General features: G+C 34.1%; 1 protein-coding gene across 5 annotated transcripts in view; it reads left to right on the plus strand.

Moving 5' to 3' along the window:
* Fstl5 (follistatin like 5) overlaps positions 1-19,605 on the plus strand; it is a 749,493-nt gene that overhangs the window by 643,724 nt on the left and 86,164 nt on the right. For all 5 annotated transcript variants that reach the window (XM_074041710.1, XM_074041709.1, XM_074041711.1 and 2 more), the window contains one exon: positions 4,143-4,292. In XM_074041710.1, coding sequence (XP_073897811.1) covers positions 4,143-4,292 — 150 coding nt within the window. The remainder of the gene's footprint in view (positions 1-4,142; positions 4,293-19,605) is intronic.

Genomic DNA, 19,605 nt, shown 5'->3' on the forward strand with positions numbered 1-19,605 from the left:
ACCTTGTCTTTGATTTACTTTTCTGTTTAATTTTGAATCACCTTTAGTACTTCCTTTTTATAGTACTCTTTTTGTTCTGTATTATATACTAGTTTGAAATTGCCCATTCAACATTTTTTCTGGAATGAGGTGAAAGAAAGACGGCTTAGTGAATGTCAAGGCCAGGGACTACTGTCTGGCTATCATGTGATTATCATGGTAATTAAGTAAACAGAATGGATAAACTGTCAGATGTATTTAATAGTATTTAATGTACAGGAAACAGCAGAAAACCAAAGTTCAAACCTTGGCTTTTCTGAATCTATAATTAAGGAACAGAAAGTGAAGAAGCCAGCACAGTCAAATATAATTTAACTAGGAGAACTAAAATGATAACTAGAGAAGGGACGTACAATAAATCAGGGATCAGGAACTTTTTTTTCCTTCCAATGACCAGATAATAAGTTTCTTAGGTTTTTGCAGTTCATATAGTTATTATAATTACAGGATAAAAACAGCCATAGGTAAATTTAAATGAATGAGTATAGCTCTGCTCCAATAAACTTTTATTTATATAAATCTGAATGTCATGTATTGGTTACATGTCATGAAACTGTATGCTTATTCCTGTTTTTTCAATCACTGAAAGATAAAGAAAACATTCATAGCTTCTGGATCATCCCAAAATAAATAGTAGAATTTGGTCTTGCAGCACTAATTTGCTGATTGCTGCCATACAAGGATAAAAGAACATTTCACAAGAAATCCACATGCTCTTATATTTGTGCTTTGTTCCAAAGCACAGCTTTCCATGGCACCCTTCAACCAGTAAATAATTATTCCCAGGAAGAACTGAAAGCTAGTAACTTGAAATTCTGAGGTCACTGGTGACTTTGCACACACCAGGTTTAGAGGAGATGATATAACAAAAGCTAGTTTGAGGTGTGATGAGTTTAGAGTGAAAGGTCAGGAAATAGAAATAACATTCTACAAAATTTTTTTTTTTTTTTTTTTTTTTTTTTTGTGGTACTGGGGATTGAACTCAGGGCCTCATGCATGCAAGGCAAACACTAAACCACTAAGCTATATCCCCAGCCCACATTCTACAAAATTTGAAGAAAACTAGATGATGGGAGTGGAAAGTACATGACTACAATTACAGTTGCTTAATAGTATGTTTCTCAAGTTTGAGGGCAAGGTGCTTGCATGAACTCTTGCAGATATAATGCAGTTATAAATGAATGCAGTGCCAGGCTTACTGGAGCAGGGACCCTGGACAGTTCTGCTATGGTTAGAGACAGGACCAAGAAGACATGATAGGTACTTGTTGAGTTGGAGGCAAGGAAATGAAGGTGCTTGCAGAAGTGGCATTTGTCTTTAGAATGATGAGGATATGCTAAGAGGAGATGCTACGACCAGGAAAGACAGGTGGGAAATTGGAGATTTGATGACAAAGCATTTAATGGGTAATCAGTATAATAAATAAAAGTTGCAGAGTCTTAACAGGAGGTAAGCAGATATATTTTTCTCTTTGGCTACTTAGTTTAGCAATTCAGGTAAAATTAATGTTATTATAATTGAAAAATTAAAACATAAAATCAGGAGTGGTACACCTTATAGCACTTCAGAATTTGGGGAAGTAGTAATAGCTATTCAGCAAATATGTTATTTTATATGGACGTGACTCAACAGGAATAAGTTCTAATTATGAACTAGAATTTCCTTCATCTTATTCGTATTGACAAACATCCTCATTAGCATATATTATCTTAATCTTATTTTTAGCTCTGGTATTTTTTACTTCTTTCTCTTTAAGTGCCTAATGCACATGCACAAAATTTCTCTACAACTGCCATCCACATAAATAAATATTAATCTATGTAGTCTGAAAAATAAGTGCTATTATATAAAGGGACCTAATAGACTATGATTAGAAATAATGACATACAGCAAACCAAAGGAAATTCAGGATGATTTTGAGGATGTTTACTGGCTTTGTAAAAATGGTTGTAAGCCTGGTCAGGGATGCCTTATGGGGACAGCATACAGATAGAAAATAGTTCCCAGCAGAGCAGTTTATTTTACTGTTCGGTAGTTTTGTAGCAAACCAAGGGGTGAGGATTGCTCCTGGTTCAGCAGTTGTTTGGCTGACAGCTACTGTCAGGTCACTCACACTTTTCATTGTTTTGGCAAGTTTAGTCAGGAGTTTTTACACAACAACAAGGAACTTGTAAACAATTTCCCTATATTCAGAGCCTGTCATCAACCTTAGATCCCTCTTTTTTCTTACCGCTTCATGCTTCTCAAGTACATACTTTCTGTAGTGTTTGTTTTTTACAAAATAGGCTCTTGTCAACCACATTCAGTATACTTCTTAAGAAAAGTTGCCATAGAAAAAAATTGTTTCAGTGGGAACTGGTGAATGAAATTTCAACACTTCTGAGCAGGTACTGCAGACAGACTTCTGCATACAGATGTGTGTCACCCTAAAGCTGCTGTGGATATTCTTGGGTTGAGCCCATTAGCCACTGCCATGAAGTGGTTATGGTACAGTTTGTGGAAAGGAATTCATTTCTAAAATCCAGAGTTAGCTGAATGATTCACACATGGAGCCCTTAGTTTGCTCGTGCCCTGTGAGCCACAACTGGTTCTGTTTACACACCAGGGTTGTGAGACTCTGCTGGACTGAATCTTCAAAAATAGTGATTATTCTAGGTCCTCCCAGAATTAGATCAGATTTTAGGAAAACATAAACATTGGACTAAAACTCTCCTATTCCAAAATGCTCTGGTATTTACATTATTTCTCAAACCTTAATGCAAATTGAAAAAATGGTCAGTCTGAGAAGGTGTACATTATTAGGTATTCAATATAATTTCTAAATATCAAATGTGGTATATCTGTTGTTAGAATTATCTTTAAATAAAAATAAAAATTATTGCTTAGTGATAATGAAAGTTACTATTGATTTGCCTCATGATTCTTAAATACACACAGTAAATAAGACTTCTGCTAAAAAAACTAATGTTTTATATGAATTAGAGACAAAATGGAATGTTATTCTAATTTAGTTTAAGAAATAATAACAAGAGTGTAAAAATCAAAGAGATTATACATTAGTTATTGATGACAGGAGCTAAATAAAGTAAGCAAAGTAAAGCACTAGAATAATTATTATTATATTACCATCATTACACAAATACCCATTTATGCACACTTACACACTCTATGAACAGTTCAGGAAATCTTTCTTCTTAGTGAACTTGGTAACTATAAGTAAATTGTGAGGATCACTAGTGAATAAAAGCAAAGCACAAAAATATGAATGGTGAGCTAAGTGACACTTTTTATTCTCTCCTGCTTATAATGTGTTCCCTGATATGAATCACAAAAGCTTATGTGTCCCTTCAACAATCATTTATTGACAAGATAAAGCAAGAAAGGAATAGGGACTGTTTTCTTCCTCATTTACGACCATCTAATACAAACCATAAAATGTTCGAGCAGATAGCCATTTTTGACTGAAGAAGCAAAATAAATGTCCTTGGACAGATGAAAAGATTTTGTAAAATTTGATTTTGATACCAAATTAAAAAAATCAAATAACACTGTGAATTACATATCTCAAAGCTTCTGATTCACTACAAACTAGAGGACTGTAATCATTTCCAGAAGACTTGGTGACTTTTTAGAAAACCACTTCTGTGTTCATGGGGGCAGCCACTAATGTTTTGAGAAGCTCTGAACATACTTTAGTGTGTGACATTTGTTTTGTTAAAAAAGATTGAGAATGGAAGAATTTGGAATAAAATATTGGACTTAACATTTTTCTGAAGTTGTTGAGTTATAAAGAGGTAGTAAAAAATGAAAAGATCATATTTCACCAGAAAAATCAGTAATTAGTGACCTGAAATTTATCTTAGAGGGATTACATCCCCATCAATTTCTATACACTTTTAATAAAGTTAAGTATAATCTATATACTGTTTTATTGAACCCTTTCCATATATATATATTGCATATTTATATATTCCATTTTTATATATATCCCATATTTATATATATAAAGCATTTGATATAGAAAGTAATAAAGCACCAAATATTAATTTTGCCTGTGATATAATTTAAGATATGAATTTAATTTTCTATTTTATAAACTGTAGGATGAAGTCTGTCCCAAAGTGGAGAAAGATGAAATCCAGAGGTGTGTTTGGGCCTCAGCTGTTAATGTCAAAGACAAGTTCATTTATGTTGCCCAACCAACTTTGGACAGAGTCCTGATTGTTGATGTGCAGTCACAAAAAGTTGTTCAGGTATGAATAATTGCTACTTTTGAAAGTGACACTTTAAATACTATTTACATCAATCTGATAGTCTATACAAGGCTTCTACTCTGCCATTTTATCGTCATTAATGTGTTTCATTCTTGGATAACTAGAAAACACTCTTATTTTATTCCTTGCATCTGGTGAATTAGGAAATTATTTAGATTCATGAATACCTCATATTAACATAGCTACATACAAATAAATGATCTTTGCACTTACTTATTCTGTTCCAAGAAAGAAGAGGCTAGTCAAAAGCCAATTAAAATATTCCTAGTTGTCATTATGGAACCAGAATCAAGTCTTTCATTTTTTTATTCTTAACAAAAGCTGAGACAAAGGTAGGTTTTGCTAAAAAATGTAGGTTTCTTAGAATTATTAGGTAGTAGCAAAACCAGCACTGTGCACACCAGTCAACGACAAGGAAACAAGGTCTAGAAATCATTCCACAGTGATTTGTCCATGATCTGCTTGCTGAACACCTCCAGTCTGAGCCACCAACTGTTTCAGCCTCTGCTCTTCTCAAGATTGGGCTACTTTACTCAAATTCAGTTGCACAGAAACTTGTAGGTGACATGGAATTTCAACGCAGGGGTCTGCCTTCAGAACCTGAGACTGGATATTGTGATCTACTGCTCTCAGCTCAGAGGAAATAAGCTTAAGCTAGCTTTACAGAATGTGCCTAGACTGTTAAATGGGAACAAGAACTGCATATGTCTTATAAAGTTTTGTGAAATATTGGATGAATTATAAACATCAAGCATTTACCACAGAACTTGGCAGGTGAAGAGCTATATGTACCTGCTTACTATGAAAATGTCTTAGAGACAGTGGAGCCAAATCGTTTTTTATATTTACAGAGAATTTTTTGATTCAATATTATTTGAAATTGATCCTCTAATCTTGATTCGTGAATAAAACCACAAAAAAGTGTGAGAAGTTCAAAGTTAGAACTTCTTATTCTAATTCTAAATTTTTAACAACTTAACATAAATTCATAATACATACATATATCCAATAATTCATCTACACATCTTACATTCATTTATTTATTGCCTGTTAGGATTTGTGTTGAGTATCACAAATAAGAGAATGAAATAATTTCTGTTAGAAGACTCTGATACCTTCGATGTTAAAATTTCACAATGATTAATCAGTCTAATTGTTCAGTTTCTCATGTGAAAATGAACAGTGCAATCATGATTAAAAGTATGGTAAGGTATTCTACCTAAAATTTCTAAGGCTTCCAAGCTCACATGCTTAATCATGGATATCCAATTCAATGGTCCCGCACCTGTTGTGAGAATAAACAGTTGTACATTTTATCTGTTTTGCCTCAGATTTTGAGGCTGCTGGCTTTTGACTAGATTGATTTTATTTGGATTTCCACTGCACAATAGGCCAGTGAAAATTATAGGTATTTAGTTTGAGACGATCAAGTCTTTTTGCCACCAGTTTAAAATTAGATATATGTTTCAGGAATAATCAGGTTGGTCTTTAAATTCTGATTAACTAGAGACGTAAAGCACTGAATTTATATTACCTACTAGACATTCAAAAGTGGGAAGGCCAACATCACTTATTATTCATAGACTTCCACCTCAGAAAATAATATCAAATTTGGAACTAATAGAAAGGATTGATAATGAAATGTTCAAATGCTGTGTAATGATCACATAAATTGTATTTTTCCAAGTATCTATTATTACTATGAAAAAGCAGAAAAATATAAAATGACTTATGCAATACTAAAATATGTAAAAATTACATTCTGATATAAATGACAATTGTAGAGATTTTTCAGCTGAGAGTCTAACACTCACATTTTTGTAGATTTAACTCTTAGTCAAAATAGATTTTCACTATGACCATGTTATGAAAATGATGTTCAATATTCTTTCTAAATACTGCATAACCAAACATAATAATTATAGAAATTTTGTCACCATACCTAAATATTGAGAGATTTTGAACATGATATATATGATTTATTATTTGAAACTGGTTATTTGGGCTCCACATTATGATTACAAAAACACTGTGAATGCACATTATGTTTTTCACACAATTTAAGAGAATGATGCATAGAAAATACATAATGGTTTATGTTTTCAGGTACATGAAGTATAAAAATGCAATTTGTTGACATGAACGACTAACTTGTTATTGAAGATAAACAAGTTAATGTTGTAACTTTAAGATACTAAGTATAATTCCCTTACAATTAGCATTGCATTTACCACAAATAATATAATATAAATATAATATTTTTATAGAATACATAGAAAAGGAAATTAGAAAGAAATTTAAACGGTTTTCTATAAAGATCAATGTAAAGGAAGACAATGTAAAGATATGTACTTAAGATACAAATATATTAAAAGACTGAAAGTGAAAGATGGATGGAAGATATTTCGTGCAAATAGAGTGCAAGGGTAGATACATTAATATCAGTCTCAAGAGTCAAAGAAGAATGTTATTTATTAATAAAAAATTCTATTACCATGAGATGATTGGGAAAATAATAGACATTTATTCATCCAATAATTCACCATCAAAATTTATGAAACAAAACTGATAGAATTGAGCTGAAACCAGTTGCTTATGCCTGTTGACAGAAAAAAACCTGGATATAGTGGGATATACCTGTTATCCCAGGGACAACAAGAGGATTGAGTGTCTGGCTGGCCTAAGCAAAAACTGAGACCCTGTCTCCAAAAAATCTAACCAGAGCAAAAAAGGACAGGAGGCATAGCTCAGTTGGTAGAGTGTCTATCTTAAAAGCATGAAGCCCAGGTTCAAACCCTAGTACCACACAAACAACAATAATAATGATAAATAATAATAATAATAATTCACAGAATTGAAGAGAGAAACAGATTTACAAAAATAGTTGGTGACTTCATCAAAAATTCTTAGAATATCCAGACAGAAGATAAATCCAAAAAAAGGACTTCGAATAATAAACCAACTAGATCTAATATACATAAATAAAAACACCTTCCCCATGTGCGCATGGGACATTTTTCAGTATAGACCCCGTGTTAGGCCACAAATTAACTCTAAGTAGATTTTTCTCCATTTTTATTAGGGTATATTTGTTGTACAGGATAGTCTTACATTGTACATTGCTTAGCTATCCTCCACCAACACCCCCCCTCCCCTGCAAATTCCTCCCTGTTCCATTTAAAGCAATTGCAAGAGCTTTCATCATTCTATTTCATATATGTATATGAAGCCCATAAACCACATGCCCTCACCTTCATCTCTTCCATTCACCCTCCCCCATCCCATAAATACTACCCCTACACACACTGTGCCTATTTTCAGTCCTGTTTTTCATTATTATTTCCAAAAAATCAATGTTCAAAGAGGTTTCCTTAAAGTATTCCTGCTGTGAGCATACTTTACTTTGAACAGTGCAAACCCTTTTATTACTCTGTTACCTCTTTTCTCCTACTCCCCATCATTCAGCATCTTTCAATACCTATTGTTTGTATCCTCTGCTTGTACAGATCTAATGTATTTCAATATTGTTGACTATCTATGTAGGTCTTAAAAGATAGATATTGCTGGCCACAAGTGGCTTACATATGTAATCCTAGCTACTCAGGAGGTAAAGAATAGGAAGATTACCATTCAAAGCCAGCCCAGGCAAGTAGTTCATGAGATCCTATCTTGAAAAAAACTCTTCACAAAAAAGGGCTTTTGGAGTACCTCAAGGTGTAGGCCTTTAGTTCAAGACACAATACCACAAAAAAAAGATAGATATTATGATATTATACAGAGTAACTTATCTTACTTCAATGAGATGAAATTAGAAATCAGTAATTGAAATAACATTGGGAAATTTCCAAACTTACATAAATTAAACAAAACTCTAGGTGAATATGGTGGAAATTTATATCATATTATATATATGTAAATTGGAAAATAAGACCTGTTTAAACTATTCCACTAATGGGGGAGGGGTTACTAATGAGAATAATGGAGGAGGTGAATTCAACTATGATAAGAACTTTTGTAAATGTCACAATGTATGTCAGTACAACAATAAAAAAAACCTCTGCAATAATAAATGGATCAAAGAATAAATCATGAAGGAAATTAGGAATTACTTAAAGGTAAAAGAAAATAAAATCACAAAAAACTAAACTTACAGTACACAGAAAAGAGTGTTAGGATATTCAAACATAGCAGAAATACATTAGAAGAAAGATTTCAAATGAAGACCCTAACTTTGGCTGGATGTGTGGCTCAAGTGGTAGAGTGCCTGCCTAGCAAGCAGGAAGCCCTGAGTTCAAACTCCAGTCCCATCCAAAAAAAAAAAAAAAGAGCCTAACTTTACCATATACAAATGAAAAGCCACATCTTTGAAAAGATCAACAATATTGACTAACTCTTAGCTAGATGGACGAAGAAAAAAAAGAAAAAAGACTGAAATTACTAAAATCAGATATTAAAATCAGGACATTCTTACCATTTCTACAGAAAAAAAAATTAAGAAAATATTATGAACAGTTGTGTGTTGAAAAATTGGATAACCTAGATAAAATGGACAAATCTAACATAAAACTTAACAAGGCTAAATCACAAAGAATTAGATCTAAGTAGATCTACAGTAAAGAAATAGAATCAGTAATCAAAGCTATCACAACGAGAAATATCCTTAACAAGTTGGCTTCACTGGTGAATCTTGCCAAACAAAGAGTTAGCACCAATCAAGCATCTTTTTGTAACTATTCCAAAACATTGAAGAGGAGAGAACACTTCCTAGCTCATCCTGTGAAGCCAGCAGTACCTTGCTACCAAAGATAAAAAAGATACTACAAGGAAAGAACAATGTAGACAAATATCCCTTATGAACTCTGATGTAAAAATTCTCAATAAAATAAGAGCAAACTTAATTCAGCATAGTAACAGGACTGCACACCATGCCTGAATGGTATTTGTTCCTGAAAACAAGCATGATTCAATGTAACCAAACTAGCCGATGCAATAATAAGTCACAGAATGAAGGGTAAAAGAAATCTGTGATATTTTCAATTGATGAACAAAAGACATTTGGCAAAATTTAACACTCATGTTCATAGAAATAGAAAGAAACTAAGTTAACATATAAAAGCCATGTATGAAAAGCACACATCAAACATCATACTCAATGTGAAAAATGGAGCTTTTTGTATAAGATCAGGAACAAGGCAGTCTTGCTCACTTCCAACATAGTTCTGGAAGTTGTAGCCAGAGAAATTAAGCAAGAAAAATAGATACAATGCATCCAAGTCAAAAGGAAGAATTAAAATCATCACTGTTCATATTTGATATGTAAAACTAAACATTCAGCAGCATCCAAAGTCAACACACAAAAATCAGTTGCATTTCTACACACTAATAGTGAACAATATGAAAAGGAAATTTCAAACAGTTCTATTTGTAATAGAATTAAAACGAATGAACTACTTAGGAATTAACAATGGAAGTGAAAAGCAATACAAATAAAACTTTAAAACATTGCTAAATTAATTAAAGCACTACATAAATGGAAAAACATCCAGTGTATATTAATTAAAAGACAGTATTACAAATATGTTAATACTACCAAAGCAATCCATGGATTCAAAGCAAAATCCTAAAGATATATTTTACAGAAATAGAAAAATTGATCCTAAAATTTATATGGAATCTCAAAGGACCCCAAGTATCTGAAACAATATTGATAAAGAAGAACAAAACTGGAGGTCTCTCATTTCTGAATTTCAAAACTTTTTTGCCAAGCACCAATGGCTTGAGTCTGTCATTCCAAGCTATGCAGGAGGCTAAGATCTGGAGGATCATAGTTCCAGTCCAGTCTTGGCAAAAACATTTGTGAGACCTCATCTCAATAGAAAAAAAGGTGGGAATTATGATATGTGTCTGCAATCCCAGTTACCGAAGAGAGGTTTGAAATAGGAGGATTGCATAAGAGGCCAGCCTCGACAAAAAGTGCGACCCTGTCTCTGAAATGACCACAGCAAACAGGACTGGAGATGTGGCTCAAGTGATGGAGCACCTGCCCAGCAAGTGTGAAACCCTGAGTTCAAACCTCAGTACCACCAAAAATTTTAAAAATACTTTTTATAAAGCTAAAGTAATCAAAACAGTGGTGCTAGCATGAAAATTTACATACTGATCAATTGAATAGCATAGAAAGTCCGTAAATAACTCCCCAGTTTTATCCTCAAATTACTTTGACAAAGGTGCCAAGACTAGTCATTGGAAACAGGTCAGTCTTTAAGAAGTGTCGCTGGGAAAACTGAATAGCCACATGTAGAATGGACCCTTACCTAGTACCACAGAGAAAACTCAAGCTAGAGGAAAGACCTAAACATAAGACACAATACTCTTAGAAAAAAAACCTAGGAGAAAGCAACACAGTGCTGGATTTGGAAACTATGTCTTGGACAGAACACTGGACACATGGACAGTCAAACAAATAATAGTCAAATTGGACTTTTAAAATTTTAAAAAGACTTTTCAACAAAAAGACATTGTAAATGGAATAAATAGATGACCCACAGTAAAGGAGAAAAATTTTAAATCATATTTCTAATAAGGCATTAGTATCTAGAATATAGAGAGAGCTTCTAAAACAGAAAAAAAATAAGTAAGTATGTTTAAACAAGGGCAAAAGGGTTAAATAGATATTTCAACATAAAAGATATGTAAGCATTTAATAAATACAGGGAAATATGCAAAATAACATAAAACATAAGGAAAATGGAAAAAACCTATAATGAAATAGACTTTATACTCATTAGGATAGCTACTATTAAAAATGTGTTGACATGGACTTGGGGAAATTTGAGCCCCTGTCAGTGTAATTGGGAATGTAAAATTGTAGAGCCACCATGGTGGCTCCTTAAAAATTTTTAAATGGAATTAGCATGTAAACAAATTATTCCACTTCTGTATATATACCCAAAAGTGTTGAAAGTATCTTGAAGAGTGATTTGTGTAGCATGATCATAGAGAATCATATGTGAATAGAGTGAAGTCAATCCTGTGTTTGGCAGCAGACAGAAGGATTAATATAATGTAGTATATTAAATGCATTAAGGTATATTATACAGCCTTAAAAAATAAGGAAATTCTTATGTGTTTTATAATGTGAATAAATCTGGATGTCACTATTTAACTTAATAGGTCAGTCTCAATAAGACACATGCTGCGTGCTGTCATTTGTAAGAGGTACTCAGAGTAGTCATGATCAGAATGGTGAAGCCTGGGACTGAGAAGAGGGGAGCTATCACCTGATGAGTATGGAGCTTCGGTTTCACAATATACATGAGCAATACAATAGATGATGTTGACAGCTGAAGAATATTATGAACTGTTTCAAGTACTCTTACAAAGGGTAAATTTTATGTTATGCATAATTAACTGCTACAAATAGTTGAAAAAGACTAACAAAATATACAAATATTTTGGAATTTTGAATATCTTATCATTTGCAGCAACACAGATGGAACTGGAGGTCATTATGTTAAGTGAAACAAGACAAAGAAAGAAAGACAAGGTCCACATGTTGTGATTCATTTGTTGAAACCAGTAATCAGCCTCATAGAAGGACAGATGGAATAGAAGTTGTTATACACTAGGAAGGGCGGGCAGCAGGGGGATGGAAAGAAATCCAGTAAGGGACACCAAACCCAGGGAGTGGAGGAATTACTCTGACTCTTCTCTAGCACAGAATGGTAACTGTTGGCTAAAACAACAGTCATGTACTTGAAAGTAACTAGAAGAACATGAAAACCACTAATGTAGAGAAATGATCTGTGGTCAAAGAGATGGAAATGGTAATTAGCCATATTTCATTCTTATACATGTATGTATTTCATTCATATAGATGTACTGAATCTCCATAATGTGCCCATAAAGATGCACAAACATTATGTCTCAAAAAAAGATATTAAAGAAACAAAATTATAACACATAAAAATATTTAAAAGTATTAAAATCTAATAAAAGAAGGTGTAAGAACAGTTTTACAGAGAATAAAGACAACTAAGAAAATATTAAAGTAAAAATCATGATAGTAAATTTTGAAAATATACTGGGGAAAGGCCAAATTAAAGAAAAATTATAAATTGATAACATGTTATCCAAGAAAAATTTAAAAAGGAATACATTTTTGACAGTATTGAGTTAGTGGAACTGAACCACTAACAAAAACATATGCTCCTGATGGTTTTAGAGGTGAGAGTTCTGCCAAAGTGCACAGCAGTGATGCTGCCAAACTAGATGAGATTTAGCAGCATGAACATGTGTGTCTTCACTGACCTAGTAGTTGACTTCCTGTTTTGCTCCCTGCATGTTATCTGAGAATGAGAGTCTCTTCCTAAATATCAGGAGGGTTAGGCTCACTGGGAGCAACCTGAGAGCCCAGGTTAGAGGAGCCACAATAATTCATGTTTTTCTTATAGTCTCAGACATTATTATCAATAACAAATCTCAGCCTTGTCTTGATACATCTTGCCTCACTCCCCTTTCATTCATCAGCCTTGATTACCTCACTTTCTACAGTTGTCTTCCATTTGGAAAACAGTAGAAATGGAAACAAAACAGCAAATACATTCCTATTACCAGGAAAATGTGGGGACCAAATCTTTGGAGCAACATCTCAGGAGCAGTAGCATATGGTCAGGATTGGTCCCAGTAGCAGAGGCAGTGCTAGGTTCACCATTTCCCTTCCTTGTAGTTAAAAGAAAAAGAGGAAAGGGTTTTGAACTATAGGATCTACTGAACACCTTAGTGGAAAAGAGAGTGAAATAACAATGATTTGGGCCTTCCTGCAGCTGAGTACTCAACAGGAATCAGGCAACAACCTGGTGTATAAAATGAAAGCTTCTACACTCTGTCCATTTAGTCTAGCCTGTATTCTTCCTGACATTTTTGAGACCTGTTGTTGACTATAAATATCAAGCTCAAATTTTAGATATATGCCACTAAAATAGATGGATTTCTTTGTTTGAGATTTTAAATTTTGGCGTGTTTGAATTTACTTAAGCTCTCTGTTTTTGAAACCACATATGATTTTAGCCTGCTCACCTGTTTAGATAATGAGTTTCATAGCTCTGTTACCTGCTGGGCGAAATAATGCACCTTTACACATCTGTCCCAACATTAACTTAGAATGTGAATTCTGTCCTGAGAAGTATAAGCTTAAAACTGAACTGTGACTATCCCAATGACATTAGTCTTCCTGACTGTACCACTTTGTTTATTGTTTCTTTTTTATTTTACTCATTGAAGTATTACTAAGGCAACTAAGAATACTAGCTATAAACAAATTCAATTATTTCTCAAAGAGTGTAGAAACTTCTATAGAATTATCTGTACTGTGTGTACAGAAAAGGAACACTCAAGTCCAAGAGCAAATGCCTTATTCTTGAAAAAAAAATACTACAATTGTTTGAGTATTTTTAGTGTGACTTTTAGATTTTTATTTTATTTTTGAATTAGTTTACATTAATAACACAAGGAATTCACTATGATGATTGCATACATGCATACAGTATACTTTGAACAAGTTCACTTACATTTCTGTTTTTCCTCTGTCCTCCTTCCTTTTTCAGTATTTGGTGAGTTTCATTATGCTGCTATTATTTTAGACCCACCTCCTCTATGAAATCATATTTCTGACTTTTTCCTTTCTTTTTTATTTGACCATATGGCTTTGTGTTAAATGTTAAATGTATTTTTTTGGGGCTGCACATTTTTAAACTTTAAACAGCATTGTTACATATTATTTTTAAAATGACAAGTATTTTCTTGGCAGTGTTAGATTTTCTAGATTTTTGTCTTAAAATGTTAGTATTACAGAAACATTTTAAAATTTGTTTTCAATATTTGCATCAATATAATTTTTATCCGCAGAGGAACTAAACTGTCACACTGTTTCAGTGGAATCTGTGAACTTGGTATCTATCGACTTAAATTTCAAATGGTTTCAGTCACTGACTAGAATGGCACACAGACAATGCTGTCTGGTATAAAGATCGAGTAGCAAACAACTGACCTCATTTTGTCTTCTGTGGAGCAAGATCAGGTTCTGAGTGGGTGGGGAAGGGGCTTGTGGGTTCCCTTAGAGTATTCTTTAGAGTCACCAGAAGTATCTGCTGCCATTAGCACACTATCTGGAAAATCTACATCATTAGTTTAAATTAGGTTCACTTAATTAGCCAGCTGGTGCTCTCCTTGTCAGACTGATAAACAAGCTGTGCCTCACCAGTCCTTCCCTTCAGTCTCAGCCCCCAATCCTGTGCCTCTTCCTTGCTATTACCAGTATTTTCATCTTTACAAAACAAGCCATCTTTACAGAATTTTATACCACTGGCCCATGACAAAGATATCATATATTTTTGATTTTTTGTATTTGTTGCACTCCTTTAAGAAGTATTGATTAATTTGTACAACACTAGTTATGTGAGGATTATGAAGGAATTAGTGTTTACAATTCACCAACGATAAAAATAAATATAAATAAATAAAACCTCATAGTATATATAAATTGTACCTTTAAAGAATGTTTATAAAATATTAAAGAAAAATGCTTTTATTGGTTTCTTTATAAAGCTACAGCAAATGAAATTGTAACTTTTTATTATTATATTATATAGATTATTGAAACCCATTTTACCAAAAAAAAAGGATAAGAAATTATTTCACCAGGACAACATTACTCTGAAAACCTTACATACATGGGGAATTAGGAAAGTTGCTAGAACCTCCATATATAGATCAGTATTATTAAAAATAATAAATTATTGTTTCATAGATATTTCAAAAAATGCTCAATAATTCAATACAATCTCAGAAACTGGCTAAAGGTTACATATCTTCAACCCAAGGAAAGCCATAGTGTGTGCACAAAAGCTAGTAGTATTTATCTTCTGCTAGAGAAATTTACAATCTATCATATCGAATTTCTTGTTTAAACAAAATGTTATAGAATTGTGCAATAGATCAAAACTGATCCCTTCCTCCTATTTTAATGACAGCTATAATCATCAGCTACAAGTCTTATTTCCATAAGCTTCTTAAGACAGAATTTCAAGACAGTTTTTCTAGAAAAATAGTATTTATTGACAAATGCAAATTATAGTAAGCCACAAATATGAATTCAAAGTACATTTATTTTGAGGTGCCAGTCATATAATCATGAACATTTCCTCCTAATTAAATCATTTTTCGTCAGTTAAATGGGCGTAGGTTGACTTCAGACACAGCAACAGAGTATCAAGTATATCAATGGTCTCCAAAGTGGAGCCCACATCAAAAGCAGACAAAGTGCCACTTGTGGAGGGAGGTGGGGGGGGGGGAGAGAAAATCCTATGATAACTGCTTATATTTCCTTTTATCTTAAAAAGAGTCATATATTTTATAAGCATTCAATATAAGGACCAATATTGGAGGCCCAAATTTAGCTGTTTGTGAAATGGTGTGAAACAGAGTCAACACCAGTGGCTACAACCAAGTGGGAGTATAGAATACAGAGGGGCCAGAATAAGCAACCCAGGCTGTATTTACAAAGGCGTAACAATAGTGCATACCTCCACAGCAAGAGGGTTCAGAAAACTAAAGCTCTGAAATTCTTGCTTATAAGGTAGTTACAATGAAGCATAGTGCACAGTGTAATTGTTTTTGTTAAATAAATTTCTTTTGTTGTGCTGGGGATTGAATCTAGGGCATAGCACATGCTAGGCAAGGGTTCTATCCCTTGAGTCACGCCCCCCAGCTCTTCTGTCTGCTGGCCTCAAACTCAACATCCTCCTGTCTCAACCTCTGAGTAGCTGGGATTACAGCCATGAACCACCATGTCTGACTTAAATAAAATAACTTCAATGATCATAATAATAGCAATAAATTTTGGCATACTGTACAACTTTGCAATTTACTTTTTCCAATGAAGTAGATTTAGAGGTTCATTAATTACCATTTACTAAATATTATTCTCAGTGCCTGGGTTATCTCATTGGCTTAAACAAACATAGAAAGGCTGCCTTCGTATAGCCTAGAATCTATTGGGTGGAGACAGACAATAAAAAATTATAAAAATGTAAAATTTAGGCTGGATATGGAAGCTCATGCCTATAATCCCAGATATGCTGGAGGCTAAGGTAGGAGGTTTGTGATCCTAGACTAGCCCAGAAAAACACTCCAAGACCCTAACTAAAATGAAAAGGGCTGAGGGTGTGGCTCAGGTGAATGACATTTTAAATTACACATGTCAGGAAGTAGGTGCAATGGGACAGCAAAGCCGTGTAAGACAGGTAGCTGAGGATGCTAGCAACTGTAGAGAGGCAATACCAGTTACACTATGTAATGGGTGAGCAGACTGGCCATGCCAGAGAGGGGGCTCTGTGCACAGATCTGGAGGAATCAGACATTGGGGTATCTAGAAGACTTGTCCAGGGAAACACCCAACAAAGAAGAGAGATGTGGCTTCTGTTCATGTTGCAGGAACAGCAAAAAGGACTAATGACAGCTGTGCTGCAGGCAGTGGTGGAGCAGAGGTACAAGCCACTGACAGACTAGGGAGGCCAGGTCCTATGGCTGGGTGGGCATTGGAAGGACTTGCAGTGTGTCCTCTGAGGAAACAAAAAGATTCTACAGAACAGAACATTTAGTTGTCAGCCCTGCTGGGTTGAGTTGATTAGAGTCACAATTTGTCTGATGCTTCATAAAAGTCAGCCTGACAGCTCTGTTGAGAGAGACAGAGGAGTACAAGCTTGGAACTAGCAGCCCTGACCAGGTTCCAGGTGACACTGAGTCTGCTCATAGCAATGGCAAGGGCTATATCACAGACAGCAGCATTTGGAAAGGAGACACAACCACATTTCCTTAATATGCAAGGTGTGGGAAAAAGAGTAGTCAACAATAAGATTCTTTGAAATTTTTTCCACAAAATGTGAAGAAGCTTTTAAATTGTTTTATGACATAGGCTCACAGATGTTCTTGCTGGGCCAGGGATGGGGAATATGGGGGGGAGGAGAGAGAGGGGGAAGGGATTACATGTTAAAAATACTGCTTTCTTCTGTTTCACAAAAAACAAATGGTCTAAACAAATTGACCCTTTAAAGTAAATCTCAAGAGAATACTAGCAAATGTTTTGTGAAATTCAATACATGTTCCATACCTTCCCAAAGCTGAGGGTACACACAGGAAAATAATTTTCTAACTAAAAATGAGGGTGGGAAAGGTTATGATGAGTGTGGTTATTTGCAGACGTTGCAGCCATGCTATATGCGTTGTGGAAAAACATATAAATGTTCCTGTTAAATGTAATGGTTTACACTTAAAACCTTAAGCAGAATTCCCTAAAAATTAGAAGTTTTCCAAATAAAGTGCATCATGTACTTTGCGTTAATTTCTTCACTCTTTGATTCTGGTGAATTTTTATAATGAAATAGTAAAATAATTGAATTTAATACTAAATGTTTGAAATGCTAATGCATAAAATGTTCAAAACATTTGTTGATCATTGTTTTGAAAGGTAGGTGATTGAAATTTTCCTCCTCCAAATGCATTACCTAATTTGTCTGAAAACAGTCATGAACTGCCTTCTGACTCCTCTTATTAAATACTTTCACACTTTTGTAAATTAACTTAAAAAATAGTCTCTCTTCCCATTTATAAAAATCTTCTGCTTCACGGATCAATTAACGCCCTTGCCTTCCCTGACCTCACTGCACTGCCCATCCACCTCTCCTCTGAGCTCTCAAGCTTTAGACCTTACTTTTTATTTTTGCATAGCGGTTCTTTCACCTTCTATTCCATAATTTTTCCTCTCCTAGGTCTCAGTTCCTTCATTTTCTAAATAAAGGCATTATGTCCTCTAAATCTTAAAATGTTATCATTCTAATAATAGTCATGAAAATAACAACAGTTCAACTAGATTTTTTGTGTGTGTGAGGTACTGAGATATGAACGCAGGGCCCTGCAAGTCTACTGCTGTGCTGCCCTACTTTTCCTGCTGTTAGTAGTAGCTTGAGTAGTACTCAATGGTGTTTAATATTCACCAGGTACAGATATTTACTATGTCATCTAATATTAACAATCACTTTTAGAAGAAGGTATCATTAATGTTCATTTTGTTAAAGAGGAAACCTGGCCAATAAATTTCCTAAGGTATTTTATTACTATTTGAAATGAAGGAGTTAAGATTTGATGTCAGCTTCAGTCCACATGCTTCTCAGCAGGACGCTTGCTTCCTCTCATAGGTTCTGTACTAAGACTGTGCTGTTTCTAAAGATGAAACTGCAGGTATCTGATCCCCTAGGGGCTTATTCCCACCCTCCAAATGAGAAAAGTCCCAAAAGGGTGTTTCTTTTATATGAAGCATACTCAAAAGGGCAACATGTCCGTAAATTATCAGAAATTACCAGCAGGAAGTATCTCTGAAGGGTAGAGAAGTTCCCATGTTGGGAAGGAACACAGACTCAAATTCCAGCAGCCCTGCTCATTGGCTAGATGACAACTGACAACACAGAGACTCAGTTTCCTTACCATCAACCTGTGGATTGAGGGGTACCCACATGGGATAGTACTTATGAATGGCCTGCTGAAGACAAAATCACCTGGTAAAGTAGAAATTTCTATTCAAATACTTGATACTTAAAGTTACAAAGCTCATTTTATTACTGTATTCTTACAATTGATTGACAATTATTATTGTTGCTTTTGTTTACATTGAGTTACTCTATCTTTAACATTTTAAAGACCTAAGGATATTCTATTTTAAGTTGCATGCAAAATAGGCTATTATAATTACACATAGATCAAGTTTGTTGTATAAAGGACACAATTATGAAAAATCAAAGAAATCTTATTGCTTTGTTGTTAGTGCAGCAAAAGATGATAGCTCTTTTGAAGGTACATGAACAAATTTAAATGAAACAGCTGGCATTCATTCAAATACAATTAAAAAAATACCAGGATATCCCTTAAGCAATTAAGGTACTTAATTACCTTAATAACACAATGTCTGGGATAGTTGTGCTAAGTTAAAGCAACAACTAAGGTTATCATGCAAAATTCCATTTCTCTTCAATTTTTCTCCTTCTGTATCCTCAAACTGTTAGTTTTTCCTCTTTATGTTTATTGTTTCATAGCCCCAAAATAGCTTTGGAAATTGGAGGCTTAATCTCCTCATATGGCAGCATTCAGGCAGGTAGTAAGGGAGAGGCACAAGGACTGCCCCTCCTACTGTTGTCTTGGTTGATGAAAAGTAATATCATTCTCAGAAATCCTGGGTCATATT

This window comes from Castor canadensis, chromosome 9, assembly GCF_047511655.1.
Source record: "Castor canadensis chromosome 9, mCasCan1.hap1v2, whole genome shotgun sequence".
Taxonomy (NCBI): domain Eukaryota; kingdom Metazoa; phylum Chordata; class Mammalia; order Rodentia; family Castoridae; genus Castor; species Castor canadensis.